The sequence below is a fragment of the Sphaeramia orbicularis genome, chromosome 3 (genome assembly GCF_902148855.1).
Source record: "Sphaeramia orbicularis chromosome 3, fSphaOr1.1, whole genome shotgun sequence".
Taxonomy (NCBI): Eukaryota; Metazoa; Chordata; class Actinopteri; order Kurtiformes; family Apogonidae; genus Sphaeramia; species Sphaeramia orbicularis.
The window spans coordinates 30,445,765-30,470,959 of NC_043959.1; the positions used below are offsets into that span (position 1 = coordinate 30,445,765).

The 25,195-nt window shown below is 38.4% G+C and overlaps 1 protein-coding gene across 1 annotated transcript in view; it reads right to left on the reverse strand.

Annotated features, from left to right (window-relative positions):
* Positions 1 to 2,215: 2,215 nt before the first annotated feature.
* LOC115413880 (neural-cadherin) overlaps positions 2,216 to 25,195 on the reverse strand; it is a 527,604-nt gene continuing 504,624 nt past the window's right edge. Inside the window, exons 36-37 of the mRNA XM_030127006.1 lie at positions 10,367 to 10,521; positions 2,216 to 5,528 (exon numbers count right to left, since the gene is read on the reverse strand). Coding sequence (XP_029982866.1) covers positions 4,911 to 5,528; positions 10,367 to 10,521 — 773 coding nt within the window. The 3' untranslated portion in view covers positions 2,216 to 4,910. The remainder of the gene's footprint in view (positions 5,529 to 10,366; positions 10,522 to 25,195) is intronic.

Sequence of the window (25,195 nt, forward strand, 5' to 3'; positions counted from 1 at the left end):
ATTTCAGTACTTAGTTGCAGGGATTCAATTGGCACAAGCTTAAGGGGATGAGGACCCTGACGCTAGGTGATGAGGTCTGGCTGTAATCCATGCAATGTTGTAAAACTGGGATAAGGTTAGGTCTTTCTGCAGGTCTGTGCCAGTTGAAAAAAACTTAAAAAGTACATCAAAAGTTTACCGTGTGCGTTTAGCCAAAAAGTATTTGAAATTTTCAGCCTAGTTAGCAATCCAAATGTAATTTTATATAGAGACACTATAGTTGGCTGTAGATTAAACGTAAATGTATTAGCATCATTTTCAGTTTGTTTTTAGTTGTATCGGGGGTTTTTGAGGCTGTGAAGTTAGATGCCGAAGCTTAAGTATTTTAATATTTTTCATTCCTCAAAGTTGTTAGGGCCACTAGGGGGCAGTGCTGTGAAACCAACACTGACATGATACACTGGGACACATTTGCACCTTATACAATTCTGAAGTTGTGCTAAGTTCAAAGACAAATTTCAATGTACCAAAAATACAGTTAAATTCTGAAATATCGTTTCTATCTTGTTGATGGATTTTTGTCCAATACCGAGCCTTCTTTATGCTCTGTTTTGGTCTTCACCATTATGTCCCGATACATTTACTAGGTTGGTGTAGATTTATAGAGGTCTAAACTGCACATTTTCTTCAACAAATTGTGTTACATTATGTGCTATCGTCTGCACTCTTTCCTAAGCCAGTGCCATAAAAATGTTGAATGTGAAGTAAATTTACACAGGTACTGGAGAAATGACTGATGGGCTTTTCTACGAGTCAGGGTCCTGGTACAATACAACAGTACGTACTTGAGGCAGCTCCTTAGTGTGCACTGTGATAAATGAAGGTTCTTAATCACCTTAGAGAGTTGGTAATTTGTAAAGAGAACGTGCAACCCTGAAACATTGTCATCCTCAGCACAAGTACCTTTATATGTACAGGTAGCTAGCAAGAAATGCTGGTTGTAGTAGAAATGATCCACTTGTGAGCTTGAAAGAGGAATACTTTATTTATGTATTTCAGTGCCTTTGGTCATTTTTCCCCTACCATTCTGGTCTGCTATTTCTTTTCTTGAGGATCAGTGGAACTGTTGTACAGCTGGCTCTTTTTACAGGAGGATCAATATCTGAAATACTACAAAATATCAAGTGTTTACCCTGCAGTTAAAATAGCTCTGATGCCAAACATGTTGGTTGAAGGGATATGTGAAACCTGTGTTGAGTTGAAATCTCTTCCCATGCCAGTGTTGGATATTACAGTTTTGACACAAAAATGTACATTGCCAGTATGAACAATAAAAAAAGATGTTTTCCAATGATTTCCTTTGTTTGTAATGTAATTGTGTAAATGTGAATGTGAGAGCGAATGAATAATGGATCCTCTGTACGCTCTTTGAGTATGCGTTCATAGAAAAGTGCTCTATAAATCTAATCCATTATTATTATTGTTATTAACTGTACCGTACAGTCTTCTTCCGCTTATCCGGGTCTGGGTTACGGGGGCAGCAGCCTCAGCAGAGGAGACCAGACAGCCCTCTACCCATCCACTTCCACCAGCTCCTCTGGGGGAATCCTGAGGCGTTTCCAGGCCAGCCAAGAGATATAATCCCTCCATCGTGTCTTCTGTCGGCCCCAAGGTTTCCTCCTGGATGGACGTGCCCGAAACACCTCCCCAGGGAGGCGTCTGAGAGGCATCTTCACTAGATGCCACCTCAATTGGCTCCTCTCGACGTGGAGGAGCAGTGACTCTACTCTGAGTCCTTCCCAGATGTCCGAACTCTTCACCCTATCTCTAAGGCTGAGCCCGGCCATCCTGCGGAGGAAACTCATTTCGGCCTGCTTGTACAGCCTTGTTCTTTCGGTCATTACCCAGAGCTCATGACCACAGGTGAGGGTCGGAACGTAGATCGACCGGTAAATCGAGAGCCTCACCTTTCAGCTTAGTTCCTTCTTCACAACAGATCGGTTTAGCGTCCGCATCACTGCAGATGCCGCCCCGATCTGCCTGTCGATCCTACCTTCACTCGTGAACAGGATCCCAAGATACTTAAATCCCTCCACCTGAGGTAGGACTTCCTCCCCGACCCGGAGTGGGCACTCCACCCTTTTCCGGCTGAGGCCTACAGGGTGTGGCTGTCTTGTGGGTAAGTGTACACTCTGGTTTTCTTTGTTTTTTTGTCAAATGCAGTCATGAGTCAAGATTCACTGGTGCAAATAAATGAATTTATTGAGAAAAAAAGATCAAAGCAAATACAAAACACATAACTGTCCAAAGCTCATCACCATCATGATGGTAAAAAAGATATGTTTGATTTTTTTTCTCAGAAGCTGCACATTGTGACCTATGGTGCTTTTCTTGACAAAAAGCATAATAATTGTAATTAATCTATCTCTGTATTTACAAATGAGGTAAAAACATTAACTTTGTTCACAACATGTCTGCACCCATAACACAACATTTAAGAAGCTTTTTTTATGGTACAAATGAATGGTAGTGGGAAGTGAGTCGCTGCTCCTGACAGCTGCAGAAAAGTAAAGCATCACATGTCTTCATACTCCACAACTCTGCTTGGCTCAGGCTCATCCCCTTTCTACAGAGGAATTTAGAAAAAAAAAGAAACAGGAAAATAAACCATTCCTTTCTAGGAAATACCCATGGTCTATTTAAGAAAAAAATAAATATACTTGTGTCTCTTACTTTCTGGCACCATCCCACAGCATGATCTACCCTCACCTGACCGCTAAATCTCTTACTTTAAAAAGCCACGTTGCTGCCTCTGCTTTTTTTTTTTTTTTTTTTTAAAAAAGGCCCGTTTCTGAAAAGCTGCAATCTGGGAATCGACTCCTGTGTCGACTTTTTTTTCTGAAAGTACCCGCAATCCTTTGGTTTTCTCCAGCATGACAGCAAGCCATCAGGTCCTATTAGGATTAGTGCCCTGACGTGTTTTCACACACTCCTACCCTTTAACTGCTCTCTGCCGACAGACTCGGCTTTGCCAGCTCTAAGACGAAACAGAATAAAAAGAGCAAGATGAGAGCGACGCTGCTACTTCCAGCAGAATACAGTGCCTAAAATGCCAGGAGTAGCCAGGCCAGCTTTTTTGGGGCCATTGTAGAGTTTGTATTTATGCCATCTGCTGAGCCAAAAAAAAAAAAAAAAAAAATCTGCACAAAACCAGCATTGCACCCTTCTCCATGGGCTCCATGGTGGAGTGGTGGCATAATTTACCACAGAGCCAGGCACTTGTTAAGATGGTTCCTCTCTATCTCCCCTTTCTTATTTGCTCTTTGATTTGACTTTCCACCCTGTAATCATCTCTCATACCAATGGAGAAAAGAACAGGCCCTATTCAGACTTGTTGTTTTTTTTTTGATTCCTTTCTCTTTTTTTTTCCTTTTTGAAATGAGAAAAAAGGAGTAAGATCAACTTATGTGACAAACAAACTAAACAAGAGCATGGCTTGCCACTGTGCTGACAATTCACAGTTTGGATAATAACTGCAGAGTTATTATTTCCCTGCAATTTTCCATCAGTCCCTTTTAGCAGAACACTCACACCGTTTCAACCTAGAGTATGTGGTAATTTAGCAGGGGACAATAGATAAATGTGAGTGTGAAATGCCTATGGCACAGCTCACAATATGAATTTGTGTAATCATTAAAAATCTCCTTCCTTGCACCCTCCTCCTCCTTCTTCGTTTGTATTTATTGAGTAGTCACCTTGGAAAGCCGTTTGACATAGTTTGTATTCCACCATGCAATTGTCTGTTAAAATTGACTCTCTCAGACGCTGCATTTGGTATGCCTGAGGAAGAGCATACGTGGAACAGAGCAACAGAGCAAGTATTTCCTCCCTCCTGCAGTCCACACGTCCGCTCCCATTTCTTTGTTACAAAGCTGTTTGAATTTTTGTGCACCCTCCCTCGGGTGGGGAGGAACGAGCTGCGAAGGAGCGCGAATGAGAATAGGAAATCAAATGAAGACGAGGGCGCAGTAGTAAGTAGAAAGCTTGATGTCTTACAACCCACGGAGCGCGGAAACACCCAACCAATACAGAATTACTCAACCCAGCAAAGGACACATTACAAAAAAAAAAAAGAATAAAATAAAGTAAAACCTCACCCTGCAACCCAGTGGTGGTCAAAGCACTTTTTTTCTCTTACAAACATTGACAGAAGCTGTGTACAGCCAGGCAGCGAGAACACTATGTGTCCACTATATAGTGAAAATTCAGGGCTCTGGTTCATGGGCTACTCAGAATGATTCCACTCATCCTCACAGCCTTACCTCTGTATGTTAGATATTTATTTACAATAACTAATTCAGCTGCAAGGGGCAAAATATAGATTCAGTTGGCATTGACTTGCTTGGTAATAAAAAAAAATCCTAGCCAGGACATTTTAGGCCTTCAGCTGACATGTTTTCACAGCTTCCAATGGATGTTAGAAAAGAGAGGAAATTTAGCGTTTTGGTGGCTGTGACCGGAACTGATATTTTTGACAGTGAAGCTAAGCTCCATCATGATGAGTAGCCCAGGTAGAGTGTAATGTTCTGAAGCCTTTAACCTGACTGGCAGGTTCGATAACACCTGCTCCAACAAAATTGTCATCCAAGGTAGAGAGAGCGCAGAGTGGTGCACTCTTTTCACAGGGACACTTTGATCTGTGTGTAGGCCACGGTGTTGACTGACAGGGCTCACCATCCAGAAAATACAAAACCTTTTGTGTCAGTTGTCAACGAACGAGGGTTGTGAGACGAACACGCACAGAGCGAGTCTCTGTCAGTCAGTGTGTCGCCATTTTCCTGCCTCGTTTGCCGCTAAGCATCTGCTAATTGATTGTTTTGGGTCGCCCCGGTATCAGGGTCCAATCAGTCAGGATTTTCTGTGTGCTGAGCTCAGAGGTCGCTGGCCTCGGCTCGTTCGTACAACGCCCGCAGCTTCTCGAATCGAGGCCCCCACTCCCCGAGCGTCTCCTCCCTCCTGCCCTCCCCTCCCCCTCCTCCCCCATCTGCACTGCTCCCTCCGTCCAGCCCTGCTGAGCTGAAGGAGCTGAGGGAACCGGCGGGCGAGCCCCCTCCCTCGGTGGAGAACACTTGCAAGGAGTCGAAAGGTCCCGTGTCAGGATGTTGGTCGGCGTCGCGGATGATCTCGCACAAGTAGCGGGCCAGGTCCTGACTGGAGAAGGAGAGGGAGCGGCGAGCCAGCTGGGAGGGCCGGGCCTGGCCTTGGGCAGGCAGTCTGGTGGGGGGGACGTCTCTGCGGTGGCTGGTCGTGGTTGTGGCAGTGGAGGTGGAGGAAGCAGCCGACGGTGGGAGGGTGGTGGAGCTGGCAGTTCGGCTGAGTGGGTCCAGCGGCTGCACGGAGGGTGGGGCCGGGGATGCCTGGTGGAGGAGGTGGTGGTGGTGGTGGTGGGTAGGCGGCGGGTGGTGCAGAGCTCTGGAGCGGCAGTACTGGACCGACTGGGCCGGGCTCGGCTGGAGGGACTTCTGCAGCTCGGCCATGTCATAGGCATTCTAGACACATACAGAAATAACAGATGAGTTAATGTATCGACAAATAGTGAAAGCAAATAAGTGGAATGAAAACAGATTCAGTGAATAGTTTTCCAAGGTTTTCCCAGGATCATCACAGGTTTTCCCTGGATCATCTCTGGACCTGCTGCTATGGTCCTGCCTCTCTCATCCTTCACCACCATCACTCACTTATTCATATAGTTCTGATAGTGTTTATTTTATAGTTCCATAGATGTTCTAGTTCAGTTATCTGTGCATCAACTGCCTCCATGTGTCTCCCTGTACCTCCCCCCTTCTCCCCCTCTCCCCCAGTCTCTCTCTCTCTCTCTTTTCCTCCTCCTTTACTCTCTCTCTTTAACCCCAACTGGTCAAGGCAGACATCCATCCTCCAGGAGTCTGGGTCTGCTCCAGGTTTCTGCTGTTAAAGAGAAGTTTCTCCTCGCCACTGTCACCAGTCACAAGTGTTTGCTCCTGGAGGATTCTGTTGGGTTTCTGTAAATTGGCTTAGAGTCTGGTTTCGACCAACTATATACAGGGTGGGGAAGTAAAATTTACAATATTTTGAGGCAGGGATTAAAAGACAGTGTATGACCAATTAGTTTATTGAAAGTCATGAGAATTTATTTGCCACAAGAAAATTTACATAATAGAAAATGTTTTTATTCTATGTGTCCTCCTTCTTTCTCAATAACTGCCTTCATACGCTTCCTGAAACTTGCGCAAGTGTTCCTCAAATATTCGGGTGACAACTTCTCCCATTCTTCTTTAATAGTATCTTCCAGACTTTCTCCTAATAGTTTTGCTCATAGTCATTCTCTTCTTTCCATTATAAACAGTCTTTATGGACACTCCAACTATTTCTGAAATCTCCTTTGGTGTGACGAGTGCATTCAGCAAATCACACACTCTTTGACGTTTGCTTTCCTGATTACTCATATGGGCAAAAGTTTCTGAAAAGGTATGGATAATAGTGTTAGGTATGATTATGACATCAATTTATGTTTGGTTTCAAAACAATTGACATAGTGCCTGCTGAGAAAAAACAACTAAATGTTCATTGTAAATTTTGCTTCCCCACCCTGTATATAAAGTGTCATGAAATAACTTTGGTTATGATTTGGTGCTATATAAGTAAAATATGATTGATTGATTGATTGATTGATTGATTGAATAAATGACGACTGTGATGATGTGGAAGGATGAGAAGAAGGCAGCGTTACTTGAAAGTCAGGTTCAGTGTGTAATATTTTGTACCATTTAGTGGTAAATTTGCAGAATTTCAAGTGAATACACCCTCGTCTCACCCTCCCCTATGGTGAGAAGAGGGTGTTAGAATGTATGATAATAAGTCTAGTCCACACTGAAATATAGTAGGTGATGGTGATAGACAATAACACTGGAAAGCAATGGAAAGAAGACAAAGAGGAAGTCTGTTCAGAGCAACTATGGAAACATGGCGGTCTCTGGCAACCCCTTCCTTCCATGGATGAAAATGCCTCATTCTAAGGTAATGAAAACACCCATTTTTTCCAGCTGATTATACACCAGTGAAAGTGAATAATACATTCCATTTTCCAGTTTCATCCCTTCATCTCCACTTAAATCATTACAGAAAACACCTTTGAGGGAGACATCAGTGTAAATACCACTAAATAAATTATATGCCTCAATAAACTAATTTACTTCGTATCTGTTTAAACCCATAATTCATTTCATTTCCACATATATTAATATTTATCAATGGCTAATCCTGTGCCTGTTGTGTAATATCAGTATTTAATGTTGATTGTAGCTATTTCACTCGAATTAAATTATATAATGGATGTGGATGGAAGTACATGCCATTTTATTAAGTGTACATGTTCATGTTTTATTGCTAAAGGTATTTATGGATGCAAATGCAAATGGCTGCAGTTACGTGGATGATATTTCTACAGTCAGATTGTAATTATTTTGATCAGATATTCTAACTATTTTCCAAAGCTGATCCCAGAAGATGTGTGTTTAAAGGTTTTAATCAGAAGACTTTTTTTTGGCATATGCAAAAACAATTCTGCTCATTCAGTGGGAAATATAACAGAAGATGTTTTCCAGGCATGTTCTGGGAAAATATTGTTTTTTAGTTTCTTTTTTTCAGTATTACTATCCTTTTGACCATCATGGTGTTCAATCCTAAATGGGTGCTCCTATGAAACTGGTCCCTAAAAACAGGACATGGGGGCTAAAAATTCCAACCAGATGTAGACTAATGTTATGAAGCAAGTTTGGAAGCACTTTGGGTCTATTGTAAAAGTAAATATTTACTGAGATAAAAGAGAAACTACTTTTCAGATAAAACACATTTTCGTAACACTTTATAATAAATACACACTATGAAGCATTAGTTAAGCATTAACAAACACTGAATTCACCAATTATAAAGCATAATTCTGACCTGAATGCTCATTAGTGTATGGTTTATAAGCACAGTTATAAATGTTTTACTCATTAATAAACTCATCTACAACATGCTTAGTGACTGTATTTTCATACTTTATAAATTATGGATTCAGCATTTCATAAATTAGTATTGCATTTCTGCTTGCACATACACTATTCAGACATGTGGTAAGCGGTGACTTAGCAGTGACTTAGTACTTCCGTGTACTTGACAACAGGCTATGACAAAAGTTACCTGATGGAACCCCTAGTATTCTACGTGATCTTTTGAAATAGCTAGCAATGAAAACTCACTACAGGCACCCTTTAACCCTATAAAGCCTGAACCATTGACAGAAAATTCCAGCTCTTTGAAACTGGAGCCTTTATTGGTCCTTCTGAACTACCAATTTTTTTAAAATTTTATTTATTTTTTCAAATATCAATTTCTATGTATGAGTTTCAGTTTTGTATCATATTTAATACACTGGGTCTCAATGCTCAAATAGTATTATTTTTGAAGAAACAAAAACATAATATAACACAAATATGTCTAACAAATTGGTAATTCCTTGTCAAAATCGCCATAGTTCTGCCTCCTTCCTCATTAATGACAATCTTGTAGTGTCACTGGAAAGGCCTCTGGTGATAGAATTCCTTCCCTCTGGTGGATTATCTGTGTATTGGATGTATCTAATTGTATACATCAGGTTTTTCAAGAAAAAAAATATCACCAATACCAATCACGTAGGGGGCTTCAAAACTTATGTATCAAATACGATACATTTGGTGTTATAGGGTTAAGTCTCAAACAATAAAGTGTTATCAGGCACAGAATAGTTTTGTTTTATTACCGCCATGTTTGTGCTCTAGCTGGAAACCATCATCTGACCTAATGAATGTAGAAACATTTATTATTGAACATATTCTCAAAGTTTTACCCAATTCCCCTTGAAAGCTACTTCAGATTAAATTAGTTTCTTTTCATTCAAACGGTTACATACAGCGCCTTTATTCCAAGTAACAAATTATACAGTTATGTAGTGTAATTTTTGTTTGGGCAAACAGTGAATTTCTGCTGTTTTTTTATTGAAGGATGCCCAGCAGAAGAAAATACATCCTGTGGTTTTAAGGTAATAATCAATCAACCATTGAAGCCCTTGTTAACTATTGTTTCAGTTTTGGTTCAGGTATTTTTGCTCAAATATTCAGAAATGAACAAACTCCAAATATTGTTAGCATAGCAGTAGATGGAAATGGGCACACTTTTTTTCCCCTGGAAATTCATTTATATTTAGAGATAGATTTAGATAGAAACCTGACGACTGTTAGTACTAGGAGTTGTAAAAGAATAAGACCAGTGAGAGATAAGAGCAAACAGACAGAACAGCAAAGCAAACTGAAAGACTGTTTCAAGAAGAGACGAGGCAGGGAAAAAATGAAATGTGACAGTGAGAGAGCAGAAAAATGAAAAGAGAGCAGAAAAACAATCAGGTCCAAACATTAGGTTTAGTGTGAATGTTCCACCTATTTAGGTTTCCAATCTATCTCCATTTTTCTGTCTCTGAGAAGTAATTTTAAGTATGTCTGTGAATGTGTGACCACAAAGATAAAAAAAAAAAGAAAAAAAAAAGATAAAAAAAAATGAGCAGAGGTGATTCAAAGAGATGAAGGGCATCTCTCTTTCTGTTCGTCTCCACTTTACTCTGGTGCACTGGGGTTTACTTTTACATACACTGTAACAGCCAATCACTTCAGTCGTAATGTGATTCCACAGGAAGTGTAAGTGCAGCAGCAGAGATGAGAAAAACGGGGGTGGGGTTGGAGGGGTGTAGGAGGAGGAGGAGGAGGAGGAGGAAATGATACACAGGGTGGTGTGGGTGGCTCTGTAAAACTGATTATGTTATGAGTGGAAAGCGCTGCTTTTATTCCTCCAGAGAGCCTTTAAACAGGACTCCTGGGAATCAGCTGCAGCTATACAGTCGGGAATCATGATCGTGTGCTTGTATGTTTGGCTGCAGGTGGTTTACAGCGTGGAGGACGTGGCCTTGAGAGTTTTTGGAGACTAGATACACACAATTTATGCGTGTGTTCAGTGTATGTATGTGTACTAGCAATGCAGCGGACACAGAGGTTTATTTTGATTAAAACTGTGATATTATGCAACCTCTTAAGCAATGTTGAGTGCTTGTGGGTTACAGTGGATGTTGGAAAGAGGAGATAAGGATTTGGCGTGGGCTTAATTAAAACACCAGCACACACATATGCTCACACACACAGATTGGAGCAATTTATTTCAAACTGAACTGGATCCAAAATATCTTTTTTTTTTTTACATATGAGAGCTGCCCTTGTTTAGTTTACCATAAAGAAAATATGTATTTTGTGCAGACAAATGTGTTCATGTGTGTGTGTGTTACCTGGTCTTCCTCCCCTCCTCCCTCCTCGTCATAGTTGAGGACGTTCTCTCGGATGTCCTCCCAGCCGTCGTGGTGGGCTGAGACGTGATAAACGCCTTCCTTCAGCCCTTTGTAGCTCCTCCAGCGAGTGTAAAGGAAAATACCCAACAGCAGCACTGGAGTTCAGACGGAGAGAGACACACACATAGAAGAAGAGGTTCATCAGCGCTTGCATTAGCATTACAAATCAAAATGATGAAGACCCTTCAGACAATTAAGACAGAGCCCTAGAGAGAGGCGGCGTTTGATGGAGCTGGCCTTGAGCGTCATTTGGCAAAAATGTGAGCTGAAGTATAATACGTAAGCAGTTAAGTGTCAGTGTGTTCATCTTTGGATGGCCTTTTGTTCTGTGTAGTGGTGGGAAATTACAGACCATATATTATATAATGCAATCTTTACATAAGTCACAGTTGCACATTTTCTGTTTGTGATGGTTACTGCTTTGATACTGTGTAGAAAGTTTGGATTTCCTCACTATCATTTAGTAAATTAAAAAAAAAAAATATCTCGAGGCCCAAAACAGAATCTGGCCCGATTCAGAATCGGGCCGGCCCAGAATGGAATTCTATTCTAGGCCGGCCTAGAATGGAATCCTGCTGCTATAATGTTATTTTTATACCATGTTTAATGCAAATGATCTAAATTATTACAAAAATCAATACATGGAATTTGCAAATATGTGAAAAAAAATGAAACAAACAATATTTTAATTGTAAACTATAATACACTTTATTTACAAATAGAACCTAGTGGTACTCCCCACCAATATATGGTACAGTGAAATCGACTGAAATTGACAATAGTTACTCAAGGTATGTAAGACTGAAAATGTAAAATTATGACAAATTATGGAATTATGGATCATTTGCATTAAACATGGTATAAAAATAACATTATAGCAGCAGGATTCCATTCTAGGCCGGCCTAGAATAGAATTCCATTCTGGGCCGGCCCGATTCTGAATCGGGCCAGATTCCGTTTTGGGCCTCGACATATATATATATTTTTGTAATGCCCTTATATTCTACACACATTAACCCTTAGGGGTCTGACCCTATTTTGGCTGTTTTTGAGTACTTTTGATTTTGCCTTTATATACTTTATAAAGAAATGTTTATTATACCCATGTTTGATATCTTTTATTTCCGCGCAACTTCATCTATCTTGTCATCTGCCAATTATTTTTTCACTTTCACCTATTATATCAACACAAAAGGCCAAAAAACACACAAAAAATATAAAATCTGATTTTAAAAAATAATGTAATTTATTGCATAAATGACACAAAGATGCCTAATGAACCTTTTCAAAGACTTTAAAAGTGGATATTGGTTCCAAGTATTAGGTATATAAAATTTAAATTGTAATACATTAAAACTATACTCAAATATTTGACATAAAAACATATCTTTACATAGGCGTTTTCTCCGGTTTGCTTTATCAAAATCAAATAAAAAGTAGGAGAGTTTTTCAAGTCCGCACTTTCGAATGCAGTTGTCCCCATTGGTCTATGTGACCGACTTGCAACGCAACAACATGTTGAAAATGTCATGTGATTCAGTCACGAGGTCATGACCGTGGACCCCTAAGGGTTAAGGTATAACTTTGGCTAAATGCATTCAACCTCCATTTATCACTGTACTGAATAATCCACTTACATATACATTCCCTCTATTGGTTCCGCTTGTATTTATTTTATTACATTCTCAGAAGGTCAAAAGTTTACCTACGATATGTCAACTGATTCTGGAAGCTCCCACAAACTGATGTCAAGACTGCAGACATTTCATATCGGCTAACTGTTATTATTGGGAGTCAAGTGGAAGGATAGCTGTGGTTGTATTTTAGCGCCATGGTGATAATCTGGTTGTTATTATGGTAAATTTGTTCTGGTTGGACAGGTTTGAAAGGATCCAAGGACAACAGACATAGTTCAACATACTTAACAGATGGGTATTGTTACAACCTGGAAAAATATTCAGTAAGGAGGACGCTACTACTGCAAAACCAGCGTTAAAAAAATAAGACTTGCTGCACCGATGAACACCATCCCAACCTTGAAGCACACATGGTGGTTATGTGTTACGGGCTTTTTTTTTTGCTGCAAGAGAGTGGTACACTTCATAAAACTGACAGCATCGTAAAGAAGGAGAATTATGGCGATGGTTTTCAACCTCACCTGACAACATCAGGCCGGGAGCTAAAGATAAGAATCAAACAGATCTTCCTAGAGGACAACAAAAGTCCAAAGCAGCTGACGGGTAACAGAGGGTGAGGGGGATGTGGAAGTTGAATGCGATGCCTTTCGTTAGCTAAACGACCAAAATGTATCCTCCGTGTTGACATGAGGAACACTGCCTGAACAAACTCAGTCTGTTGCATAAAATGTGAAGGTCTATGTGTTCATTACTTTAATAGAGTTACAACAGACAACTGGAAGGTAACTGGATCAAAATAGATCAGAGAGTTAGAAAAGGCACCATTATAATTAAGACATCCTGCAACAATGTCACTGGTGTGGTGCTCATATGGTATGTGTTGGGGTGCCATAAGGGGGGGGGGGTAAATTCTTTTTTTTTTTTCCCGCTAATTTTTTTTCCTGTTTCTTTTTTTTGTTTTTTTGCCTACTACATTTTTTCCTTTTTTTTGCCCACTAAATTTTCTTCCTGGGTTTTTTTCCCCACAATTTTTTTCCTGTTTTTTTTTTTTCCCACAAAATGTTTTCCTGTTTTGTTTTTTTTTTCTCCACTAAATTTTTTTTTGGTTTTTTTCCACACAAAAATGTTTCCTGGGTTTTTTGCCCCCTAAATTTTTTTTCTTCCCCACTGATTTTTTCTGAGTTTTTTCTCACACAAAATTTTTTCCTGTTATTTTTTTCCCACAAATTTTTTTTCCTGTTTTTTTTTGCCCACAAATTGTTTCCTGTTTTTTTACCCACTTTTTTCTTGGGTTTTTTTGCCCACAAAAATTTTTTCCTGGCTTTTTTATTGCCCACATTTTTTTTCCCCATTTTTTTCCCCCCACAAAACGTTTCCCTGTTTTTTTTTTTTCTCTCCACTAAATATTTTTTCTGTTTTTTTTCACACAATTTTTTTCCTGGGTTTTTTTTTTTTTTTTTTTTTTTTTTTTTTGCTCGCTAAATTTTTTTCTGTTTTTTCCCCCACTGATTTTTTTTTTCTGAGTTTTTCCCCAACAAATTTTTTTTCCTGTTTTTTTTCCACATGTTCTTTTTCCTGTCTTTTTTTTTTTCTGAGTTTTTTGCCCAAATTTTTTTTTGTTTTTTTACCCACTATTTTTTTTCTTGGGTTTTTTTTGCCCACAAATTTTTTTTCCTTTTTTTTTCCTACTGAATTTTTTCATGGTTTTTTTTGCCCACTAAATTTTTTTCCAGTTTTTTTTCCCTCAATTTTTTTCCTGTTTTTTTCCCCTCTTAACTAATTTTTTTCTACTAAAATTTTTCAGTTTTTTTTTTTTTTTTTTACTAAATAGTTTTCATAGTCCCTCCCCCCTGCTAGACCCCTAAAGGCTGGGGCACAGTTGGGGGGGGGGGGGGGGGGGCGCGTTAACATGATAAATTCATGGGACCCAGCATTCCTGGGGGGGCAGTGGATATAGATTAGAAATTGTGAAAATTTTGTGTAAGCTCCAGAGTAAAAGAATGCATTGAAGCAGACGTCCAAATTTAAGTTTAATTAGCAGGTTTACGCCAGCTATGGCACTTATGGAACACATGTACATACCCTGCCCACACACACACACACACACACACACACATACCAAACTTACAGATACTTTTATTTTATGACGGGCCCACTATGTTAACCTTTCATGGGGCCCACATTTCCTTGCGGTGCCCCAGGGGGTGTGTGTTGGTTGGTGGCATGGGAGCAGGAGGTGCTTCTATGTGACCATCACTCCCTGTTATTTATTTTCTAATTCCCAACTGAGTAGAGCTTAAAGAGGTACTCTGAAAAAGGGTCACTTTGAACAAGTTTAGATATAAGCTTCTAAAGTGTTTGAGATTGGTTTAACCCATAAAGACCCAAACATCCACTGGCGACCAAAACTATCTAGTCCAGTAAAATGTTTAATACCTGTTGATCCACTAATCCTATCGATACATGTAAATAAATGGTGTAAAATACAGTTTGTCATCTTTTCATGGTCATCAGATATGACCCATTTGGACGTTCAGAGGCTCCGTAGTGAACATGGAAACGCCGCTATCTTCTACAACATTGATTCACCAGTAAAACCCATGGAGTTGGATCAATGGCAGTGGATGAAGACACTTATTTTATGTTCAATTCATGATATATTTACAGAAAAAGTCACTTTTTCTTCAGTTTTGTCTGCTTCTTATATAATAACTATCAACTTTAATCTGAGCTTCAATGAACATTTACATGATCAGTAAATTAAATATAGGAAAAAATAGATTTTCACCGACAAAACTCAAAATACAGAGGATAATATTACAATAAATGGTTATAAATCACTTAAGAAAGGTTCAATACGGAGAAAAATTCATTTGAGAATGGCACTTGGTCTTTGTGGGTTAATCAACACAGCCTGTGGTATTTCAGGTTCTTTTTTAATCTTGTTCAAGTGATCGCCAACAGCCTCTGGTGACAGCGTAATAATGTAGTAGTATGTGCTCTGAAAATGGTCATTCAAGACAGGTTTTCACATGGGTTAATAAAGCGTTTCAGGTACTTGATAATGCATTGGTACATTCTCCTTGAAGATTTTCGAGTTTTTTTTCATGTGGTCGCCAAAGAGCTTTTCATAGCATCATAATAAGAAATTAGAGATTTCTATAGCATTTAAGCATTTGTGATGGCTTTAATTGTAGTTCTAACAGGGACAATTTAGGCCTTTTTTTTTAGATTATTGCAATGGCTTTCCATGGAGGAGTTGTTCGCTGATTGATTGATCCTGCAAGACAGAGTACATTTGAATGACGTCAAAGTATGTAAGTGGTGGTTAGTGAAGTGGGAGCATGGGGGGTTCTCCTACAGGAAAATAACCCCTATTACAATTTTTTTTTCTTTTTTAAATCGCACACTCAGTATGGCTCCAAAAATGACCATTTTGTATTAGTTTCTGAAGTGTTTCTCATGTAGTTCATATTTTTATGGTGTTTTTCAAAGGAGCACCTGTTCCATCCCATTGTGGTGTAGTTAGGCTACGGTATACAACATGCTATGGTCATTTCGGACAGGTAAATTTGACTGTAATGCAATATGTTGCAAAATAAGGATAATATGTGGTTAAATTTAGTCATAGCGTGAAAGCCGATGATAGTATAAAAAATGGACAATTAAACTGAGAAACATGAGAAAAATCTGCATGTGTAAAGTCCGCTGCATAAAATGTTAAGACAAACTGGATTTACTCTTATAGTTAGAAAAAGACAACTGTAAAGAGAGAGGGAAGATAACTGGATACGTTGAAGTTATAGAATTAGAAATGGTACGCTTATGCAATTCACAGCCGTTAATTTGTCATTCGTAGTTTTTACATGTGTATAAATATTAATTGCATTATTTTTATCATCATTACATTAATATTTGCTGTGTTTATTATTGTCTGATGTCTGTAAGCCAATTTGCTCTTTACTCTAACTCTTTCGTCTTGTTGCTTTTGATCATCTTTGAGTGCATGACCATCTTGTCTGAACAGAGATTTATTGGAACCTGTTCAGGGGTCTTTTGGAAACAGTCTGTTTGGCTGTACAGAAAGGCTGATCAAAACAAAATGAAGTACAAATCTGTGTCTATGTAAGATTTTCATTCATTTCCCAAGCTGCTTAATCCTCAATAGGTTTGCAGGGATGCTGGATCCTATCCCGGCTACCAATGGGTGAAGGTGGGGTGCACCCTTGATGTCTCGCCAGTTCATCGCAGGATTGGCCCATACAGACAAACTCACATTTACAACCATGGGCCATTTAATGTGACCAGTTAACCTATTAACCCATAAAGGCCCAGTGCTACTTTTCTGGCAGTTTCCAAATACATTTTTACTTACAGTATATTTAACCTTTCTTAACTAATTTATCACCATTTATTACAATGTTATCCTCTGTTTTTTGTCAGTAAAAATCATGTATTTTCCTATATTACATGTCGATGTTCATAAAAGCTCAGATTAAAGTTGAGGTATATTATATCAGATAGAGAAAACTGAAGAAAATTTAACTTTTTCAGCAAAATACATCATTACCTGAACATGATCTACTGTCACTGATCAAACTACATGGGTTTTACTGGTGAATCAATGTTGTAGAAGATGACGGTGTTTCCACGGTAACTACGGAGCCTCCGAACATCCAAATGGGTCACATCTGATGAACATGAAAGGATGATAAACTGGATTTTACACCAATTAGTTAAATGTATTGATAAGATTAGTGGATCAACAGGTCTTCAACAGTTTAGATCAGTAGATAGTTTAGGTGGCCAGTGGCTGTTTGGGTGTTTATGGGTTAAGGTGCATGCTTTTGGATGGATGGTGTGAGGAGGTAGTAGTACAAAACATGCAAAGAACATGCAAGCTCTCAGGAATACACAAGGATTGAACCGAAAATCTTCTTGCGCTGAAGCAACAGTGCTAAACACATTGCAAAAATCAAAGTCTTAGTAAGTGTATTTTTCTAATTTCTAGTCAAAATATCTCATCACACTTAAAATAAGACATAATCACTGAAAGAGTAACTTTTCAGTGAGATATAAAAACTTAGTTTTAGACAATAGATCTTGAAAATCTTATTTCAAGAAATCTTACCAAGATAATTTTGACTTGTTCTACTGGCAGATTTTTTTGCTTAATTCAAGATTTTTTTTGCTTAATTCAAGCAAAAAATTCTGCCAATGGAACAAGCGAAAATTAACTTGGTAAGATTTCTTGAAAAAAAATTTTCAAGACTTATTGTCTAAAAATAAGTTCGTATATCTCACTTACAAGTTAGTCTTTAGGTGATTTTGTCTTATTTTAACCCTTTCATGCATGAATTATGAAAACCTTAATCAAAAAATTTTTCTTGAGTGTTTTTATTCCTCCTTAGGCATGAAAAAAACAATGTGATCGAGTTTTTCTTTTTTTCTTTTCATGGAGTTACATAATGTCCATCCATTTAATTTTTGAAGTAAAGAAACGTGTTTACAACCCAATATCAGAGAGTGAGATGAAAACAATGAAATAAAAAACATTTTAATGCTGCTAATCTGATGTTTTCTCACATTTTAACATATTCTAATGTGAGTTATTACTCACTTCATGGAGATAATATGCAAAAAAAAAAACCTTTTTGTCTAACAAATAACAACTGATTTACTCTAAAACATGTCACTGCAGATCAGGTTTATCAAGAACAGCAAAGTTACAGTAATGGTCTGAATTGCTGTGTTTGGGATGGTGCCTAAGTGTCCACTGTGTTGGTTGATATGGAACTAAAACAACAAAACCCATGAATATACAAGAGAACAGCTGTAAAATAACTGTCCACTGGAGTGACCACTATGCATGAAAGGGTTAAGTGTGATGAGATATTTTGACTAAAAATGAGAAAAATACATTTGGTAAGATTTAGATTTTTGCAGTGCATTGCCATCATTTCCTTTTCCTGTCACTTCCATGTGTGTTTTTAAGTACAATTCATTATGAACAAAACAAAATGTCGAATTTTTACATATTTACAAGCTGTGTTTTATTTACAAGGTTCAGTATTAACACAGCATATTCTCCATGTGACCATTTGAGGCTTATTCAAACATAACACAATACATTGATCCCCACTAAATTCTCTCAAACAGTACTTTCTTGTTGTCACTGCATCTCTCCAGTTACTCCTCTCTCTAACCACGGTCTCTATGTGAATGCATATCAACACTGTACATGGTTTAAGTCTGCAGAGCTGACAGTGCATGATTGTATATGATGTTAAATTTCAAAAATGTAACAATGCCCATGCCTGACATGAGAGGCACAGTGAATTAGAGGCCTGACATCTTATTAGAGGTAGTTAACGCTAATTAAAACATATATGTGAGTGAGAATAAATGAAGAGCTCAGAAGAACAGATGTTTTCACATATCAGCCTGGGAAAAAATAACAAGTGTTGAAGTGATTTAACTTAAAAATCAGACTCTAGTGAGCGCATACATTCACACATGCACACACTTTAACCAATCTGCATGTATTTCCCGGTCTTGTTTAGCCGTGACCTTTTCAGTTGTCTAACAAATCCCATGTGCCTTGTCTCATTCTCATCACCTGCTGCCTTAGTTAACACTTCACAATTCACCAGCCTCTCCATATTATCAACTTACTTTACACCCCCACAAGGTCTCAGTGTTATCATTCATTCACCATTTCACCATTTTTAAACACTTTCATGCATGAATTATGAGAACCTTAATCAAGATATTTTTTTCTTGAGTGTTTTTATTCCTCTTTAGGCATGAAAAGAAAAAGAAAAAAATTTATGAACGTATTTTTCATGGAGTTACTAAAATGCCCACTCAGCTGGACACCATGCATTCAATTTTAGAAGCAAAAATAAAACATGTATTTAGTGGTATGCTGTGAAAACTATGAAATAAAAACATTTTTAATGCTGCAAATTTCATGTTTTATTACATTTTAACATACCTGCATGGAGAGAGCTCGCAGCCCCCCCCCCCCCAAAAAAAAATTGTTTAACCCTTTCATGCATGAATTATGAGAACCTTAGTAAAGGTTTTTTTTCTTGAGTGTTTTTGTTCCTCCTTACATATGAAAAAAAAAAACAAAAAACAAAAATAATGCGATCAATTTTTTTTTCATGGAGTTACAAAAATGTCCATGCATTTAATTTTTAAAGTAAAGAAACGTGTGTTTAAAACCCAATATCAGAAAGTACAGAAGAGGATTAGGGCCACTGGAAAAAAAATACATAAATAAATAAAGTAGAATAAAATAAAATAAGGTCCAATATATATTTCTTATTATTATTATGAGATAAAAGTCAGAATTCTGAGTTTAAAGTCAGAATTCTGAGATTAAAGTCCACTGGCCCTAATCCTGTTCCGTAAGAAAGTAACATGAAAACAATGAAATAAGAGCATTTTTAATGCTGCAAATCTGATGTTTTCTCATATTTTAACATATTCTAATGCTCGTTATTACTCACTTCATGGAGATAATGTGCAAAAAAAACCCCAAAAATCTTTGTGTCTAACAAATAACAAGTGACTTACACTCAAACATGTTAGTGCAGATCAGTTTTATCTAGAACAGCAAAGTTACAGTATTATGGGATGGTGGATAAACGTCCACTGTGTTGGTTGATATGGAACTAAAACAACAAAATCCATAAATATTCAAGAAAACACCTCTGAACAGCTGTCCACTGTAGTGACCACTATGCATGAAAGGGTTTCCTGCTTCGAATCAAACAACTAAATCGAAAGGATTTTTTTTTCTTTTTCTTTTTTTTTTTTGCAGTGACACAAAAGGAGTGACTTGGATGTTCTGCACTGCGATGTCGAGATGATATTTAATAATTTACAACCACGTGTCATTAACTGAACCTAACCGAATAATTTTCCCGGTAATATGCTTTCTTCAAATCTCTTTAAGCGAGGGCTGTACACATGAGAGCTGAGTATAATCCCGTTTAAAAACAGCTGCAATCACACACCGCAAACGATTTGTACTGACAGCCCTATAAATACTCGGGCTAATCTGAGGTAAGACATCACCGTGAGAAATCTGTGATCCTAAACAATTCCTACACAGCTTTCTACCACATACCGCCCATGTTCTCCATCAGCCTGTTTTTTTTTTTTTTTTTTTTTTTTAAATCTGCAAGTCCTACTTCGCAACTAAAAGCCACCAGCCAATCCATCACGTGAACACACTGACAGAAGGCACTCAAACTCCCCGTGAATTGATAACACCCCATTAAACAGCCCACCCTCTGACAACTCTGTAAGAGTAAATTCACTCAGCCAGAAACCAGCTGCACAGTACGGGAGGAAAAATCAATATTCATTTACTGTCAACTTGTCCTCCTCACCACAACTCCTGCATCGGGCAGATTTATAAGATGAAATTGTTTCAAGGGATTCACTGTTTCATTTTTAGAGCGGCATTATGGCTTTTAATGGCGCCAACACGAAGAGAGGGACAGAGAGACGAGGAAACTGAAAGACATAAGCAGGAGACATGTGGCTGAGTGTTCCAGAGGGTGGCCGTGGTGTTGAAGAGGCAGCCAATTGGCAAAAACAAGGTCGCAGGTTCAGCCCTTCCCCCGACTGTAATGGTTCTCATTTACTGTGGGGTGCCCCGAGCTTCTCAAAGATAGAAAACAAAAAGAATTACTCGTGAAGAGCGGCCGGTTTCTGTCGCATGGAGGTCTTTAAAAGCCAATGAGAATATGAGGCTCATGTCATGACTTCACATGAAACTACTGGTCTCACATTAAAAACATTTTGTGTCTCTGTGGAGCTTTATGGCTTTTAAAGGCTCTGAACAAGCAGTAGGAAGCAACAAAGATAAGGGGGACTGAAAGACATAGCAGGAGACATGTGGCTGAGTGGTCCAGAGGGTGGCCCTGATGTTTGAGAGGCAGTGAATTGGCAAAAACAAGGTCACAGGTTCAGTCCTGCCCCGACTGTAATGGTTCTCATTTACTGTGGGGAGCTCTGAGTTTCCCAAAGGCAGAAAAAAAAAAACCCTTGCCTTGAAGCATGGAGGCTTTGAAAAGAAATGAAAATATGAGACTTATGCCCTAACTTCACATAATATTGGAGCAGAACTGTCTCAGCGGAGCATTTCGCTTACTTTTTCACTTAGTTATATTTGTAAATTTTTAAAAGTATCATGGAAAATGCAGTGAAGGAAGAATGTCACTGTTTGGTTTTTTTTTTGATGCCATTGTGGTTGAATAGTTGTTATTGTGTTTTATTGTTAATTATGTATCATGTATGTGTTTTATGTTGTTTGGCCTTTGTATGGCTGCTACCTTGGCCACGTTGGAAAAGAGATTCCTAATCTCAATGGCCATGGGACTTCCTGGTAAAATAAAATAAAATAAAATAAAATGGAAGTAAATTCAGGTTGAAATCATTCTCCTATATTGTGCCTATGATTAAACTCTTTTCTTATCATAGTATCAGTCTGATAACATGTCCAATCTAATATGGATATTTAGCAAAACAAGCAGTTTTATCAATGTCTGGGTAAATTGTGTGGCATGGTAGTCATATTTTTGTACAACACCTTCCAAAATGAATTTTTTTTTTTTTTTTTAAAACTCCACTGTCTGTATATATTCATATATAGACAAAGGAAACAAGGAGATAGTGAAAAGATGGTGTCAAACCCCCTTTCCCACATTCCCATTGTTGCTTTGAGTAATGAACATGCACCTCTATATACCTATGTCTGAAACATCAAATACAGGTCATGTAGGTGTCGAGGTTGACAGGTTTCTTGGAGGATTTTAGACACATTCAAGAGACAGAAACATATTCCCATGAAATAAACTCTATAAAGAATACACTTCAAACAGTCAAACCAAAACTTTAAGGTTACTTAAATTTAAAGTGAATTTCTATATTGCTCATTTAAATCATTATTAAGGCTTAAAAGGATGCTTAATGACTTCATAATACTTCTACTGCTGTAAACCTGGAATTTCCCCTTGTGGGACTAATAAAGGCATATCTTCTCTTCTCTTCTCTTCTCTTCTCTTCTCTTCTCTTCTCTTCTCTTCTCTTCTCTTCTCTTCTCTTCTCTTCTCTTCTCTTCTCTTCTCTTATCTTATCTTATCTTCATGGTTTCAGTTTATTGAATAAAACATACCTTGCGTTACCCTAAACCAATAACGATGCTCAAAATGCAAAAACTGAGGCTTAAAAATATCTGTCCATAAATCAATGTGACATTACAGAGGCTTCAACTACTGTTTACATACAGTCTATGATATGTGCACATGCATTTAAAAGGGTTATTTTTTCAATGTAACTTGGGTTACTGTGCAACAACACTGAAATTAGCTTGTGTTGTATTATTCTGTGCTAACAAACTCACTAGGGTGTACATACAGAAAATGTGAATAGACAGAAATGTAGTAATTTACTGGGAAATAGTAGTGATTAATCAAAGTTTTTCGTATTAGGTTGATATAGAGATATATTTTCAGGTTTTCTAAGTTGAAATCTGACTGGTTTATTGTAGTCTCTCAGTTACATTGCAGTTAAAAGCACAAAATCATTTTGTAAAAAAAAAAAAAAAAAAATGTAGAATGAGCTGCATTAATAAACTTCTTAATTTCTCCATTTATACTTACTCGGGCATTAATGACTTCAGATTTTTTCAGATCGACTTATTTGTCAATAAAGTCGAAGCCGAGTCGACTACTCGTATAATGACGTCATCACATTGACAGCAGAGGAACAACACAGACACACAGTCGTTCAACAATGAGCAACTTGTACTAAAGTTCACTGGAACATTAACAATGTACAGTAAAGAGCAGAATAAAAAAACCTGCAAGACACAAGCATCAACAGTCCGTCTCAGACATTTAACCAAAACTAAACATAGGATAACACCTTGGATTTTCTTGCGGGAAAAGGTTAAGACAGCAGCAGCCAAGACACAGCATGTTAGAGAAAAGAGCGCATTGTCTGAATGAAATAAATGAACAGAATAATCCAAACACAGACTGTCCACATTATTATTTAATATTGGTCGTACTTACGTGGTTCATAGAACGTTACTTAGATGATAGTTTTTCTAGATCAGAGTCAGTTTAGTAATCCTACTCTGAGTCATCTTCGTCCTTCAGTCTTGGCCTTGCGCTAGTGATGCGCAGGTCTTTTTTTTTTTTCCCAACCTGCTTTTGTGGAATTATTTGACCCACCCTGCAAATAAAGTACCATTTTTTGGACCCACACCAACCCGACCCAGGTCCGCTGATCTGCACATCACTACCTTGCGCTCCATGTGTTCCTGTAGAAAGATGAGAGTACTGACATGTGCTGAATGAAGGCTTGTGCACTGTTGGGTGATGGAAGGGATGGAAGATGACTCCTCCAAAGTAACGTTGACTTGTGCCACAGACGTCAACACGTCGACAAACCATTTTTTCAGTTAATGCCCTAATACTTCCAAATTTAATTTACAAAGGAACTTAGCAATAGCTCTGTAGCTCTTGCAAGTTACTTCCAAATGTGAACTTATGTTTCTACAGTTTTATTTCTGCAGACACAGACTGATTACTCTTTGCTGATCCACAATATGACAGGTTTCAATCGATATAGATGAAAACAGACATACTTGGTCTGTCAAAACAAACAAAGGACTCTGCACGGATTTCATTAAGATTTCTCACTTAGGTGTGAAAATAAACATCCAAAACTACTGGAAGTGATGTGAACGGAGGCACATAGAGAAATGTGATCTGGAGTCGGTGTGGATGAAAGTGGTTTGAGGATCGATATCCTCGGTGCATTAGGGCTTAAGCCTATATGAGGAGAAAATACAGCCTGTAGGTCGACTGTGGTGTACAGAGTATGAGAGGTGCGCTAGTGCTTGGTATATACTGGTGGAGTTTATATCTTTATGTGTTTACACCCGCTGCTTCCATCTGTGGAGCTGTGGGTTTGTGTGTGTGTGTATGTGTGTGTATTAGGCAATGGCTAGTGTGAGCTCCATGGGGAAGTGAGCAAGAAAGCTGGAGGTCAGGGTGTACAAGATGAATCTGCTCTGTTCAAAAGGCCTCTCTAGAGGGCAAACAGAGAAATGGAGAATTTGGTTGGTATTTCTGACTCTCCGTGTGTGTGTTTGTGTGTGTGTTTGAGTGAAATAGAGTGAGGCTGAAAAGAGAGATTATGTGTTTATTTGTTTACACTGCCTCCAAGGTCTGTAGTCTCTTTGACCATCACTCCTTTTTTAACTTTCTAACTCTTTCTGTCTAACTGCCTTTAACAATTTTCTTCCTCCGTGCCCTACCCCCTCCCACTTTTAAAGTTAGTTTTTCGACTAATTCCAGTTGCCCTTCAAGAATAACAACCACATAAGGCCAAACCCCTGAGCTAACCCTGGATCTCCTGGACATGTCATAGGCTATCTGCACCACACAGATGTTAGTTACCACACAAACACTAACTCACCCCTGTCAATCCACTTCTACACACCACACACAGCTACAGCCTGCAAAAATTACAACAGAAAGGGACTGCTTATAAGAGAACATGTCCTGATTCCCAGTGGTTTTTACAAGCATGGCTATCTATCAGAGGGAAAACGTCTAAAAAAAAAAAACGAAAAGGATTGAAGTCAATTGAACGTGCTTTGTGGAGGAATCGATAGCAGAGGCCTCTCAAAACTCCCGCACTTCATCTTTATTTAAGACCGGATGCTCAGTGGAGAGATGCGCTGCTTTCTGACAAACAGGGATATCCACTGTACCCTGAGCAGTTCAAATGGCGCTGAACGAGCACGCGTGTAATGGGATTTCCAGTCAGACAATCAATATCTGAGCTGCCCTGCAATGAGATCAGTGTCTATGAGTACATCAACACAAGTCAATAATATGGTATAGATTTAAGCCTCATCAAACTATAATTCTGTTTACAGTGGCCATCTGTCTCTACTCGCTCAATCCATCACTACTTTTTTCGATCCCAAGCTTTTTTAATGTGTCATCATTAGAACAATACAACTTCGTAACACCACTATAATATGTTGGACCGCAGCTACTGATAACCTCCTTTAACCCATAAAGACCTAAAC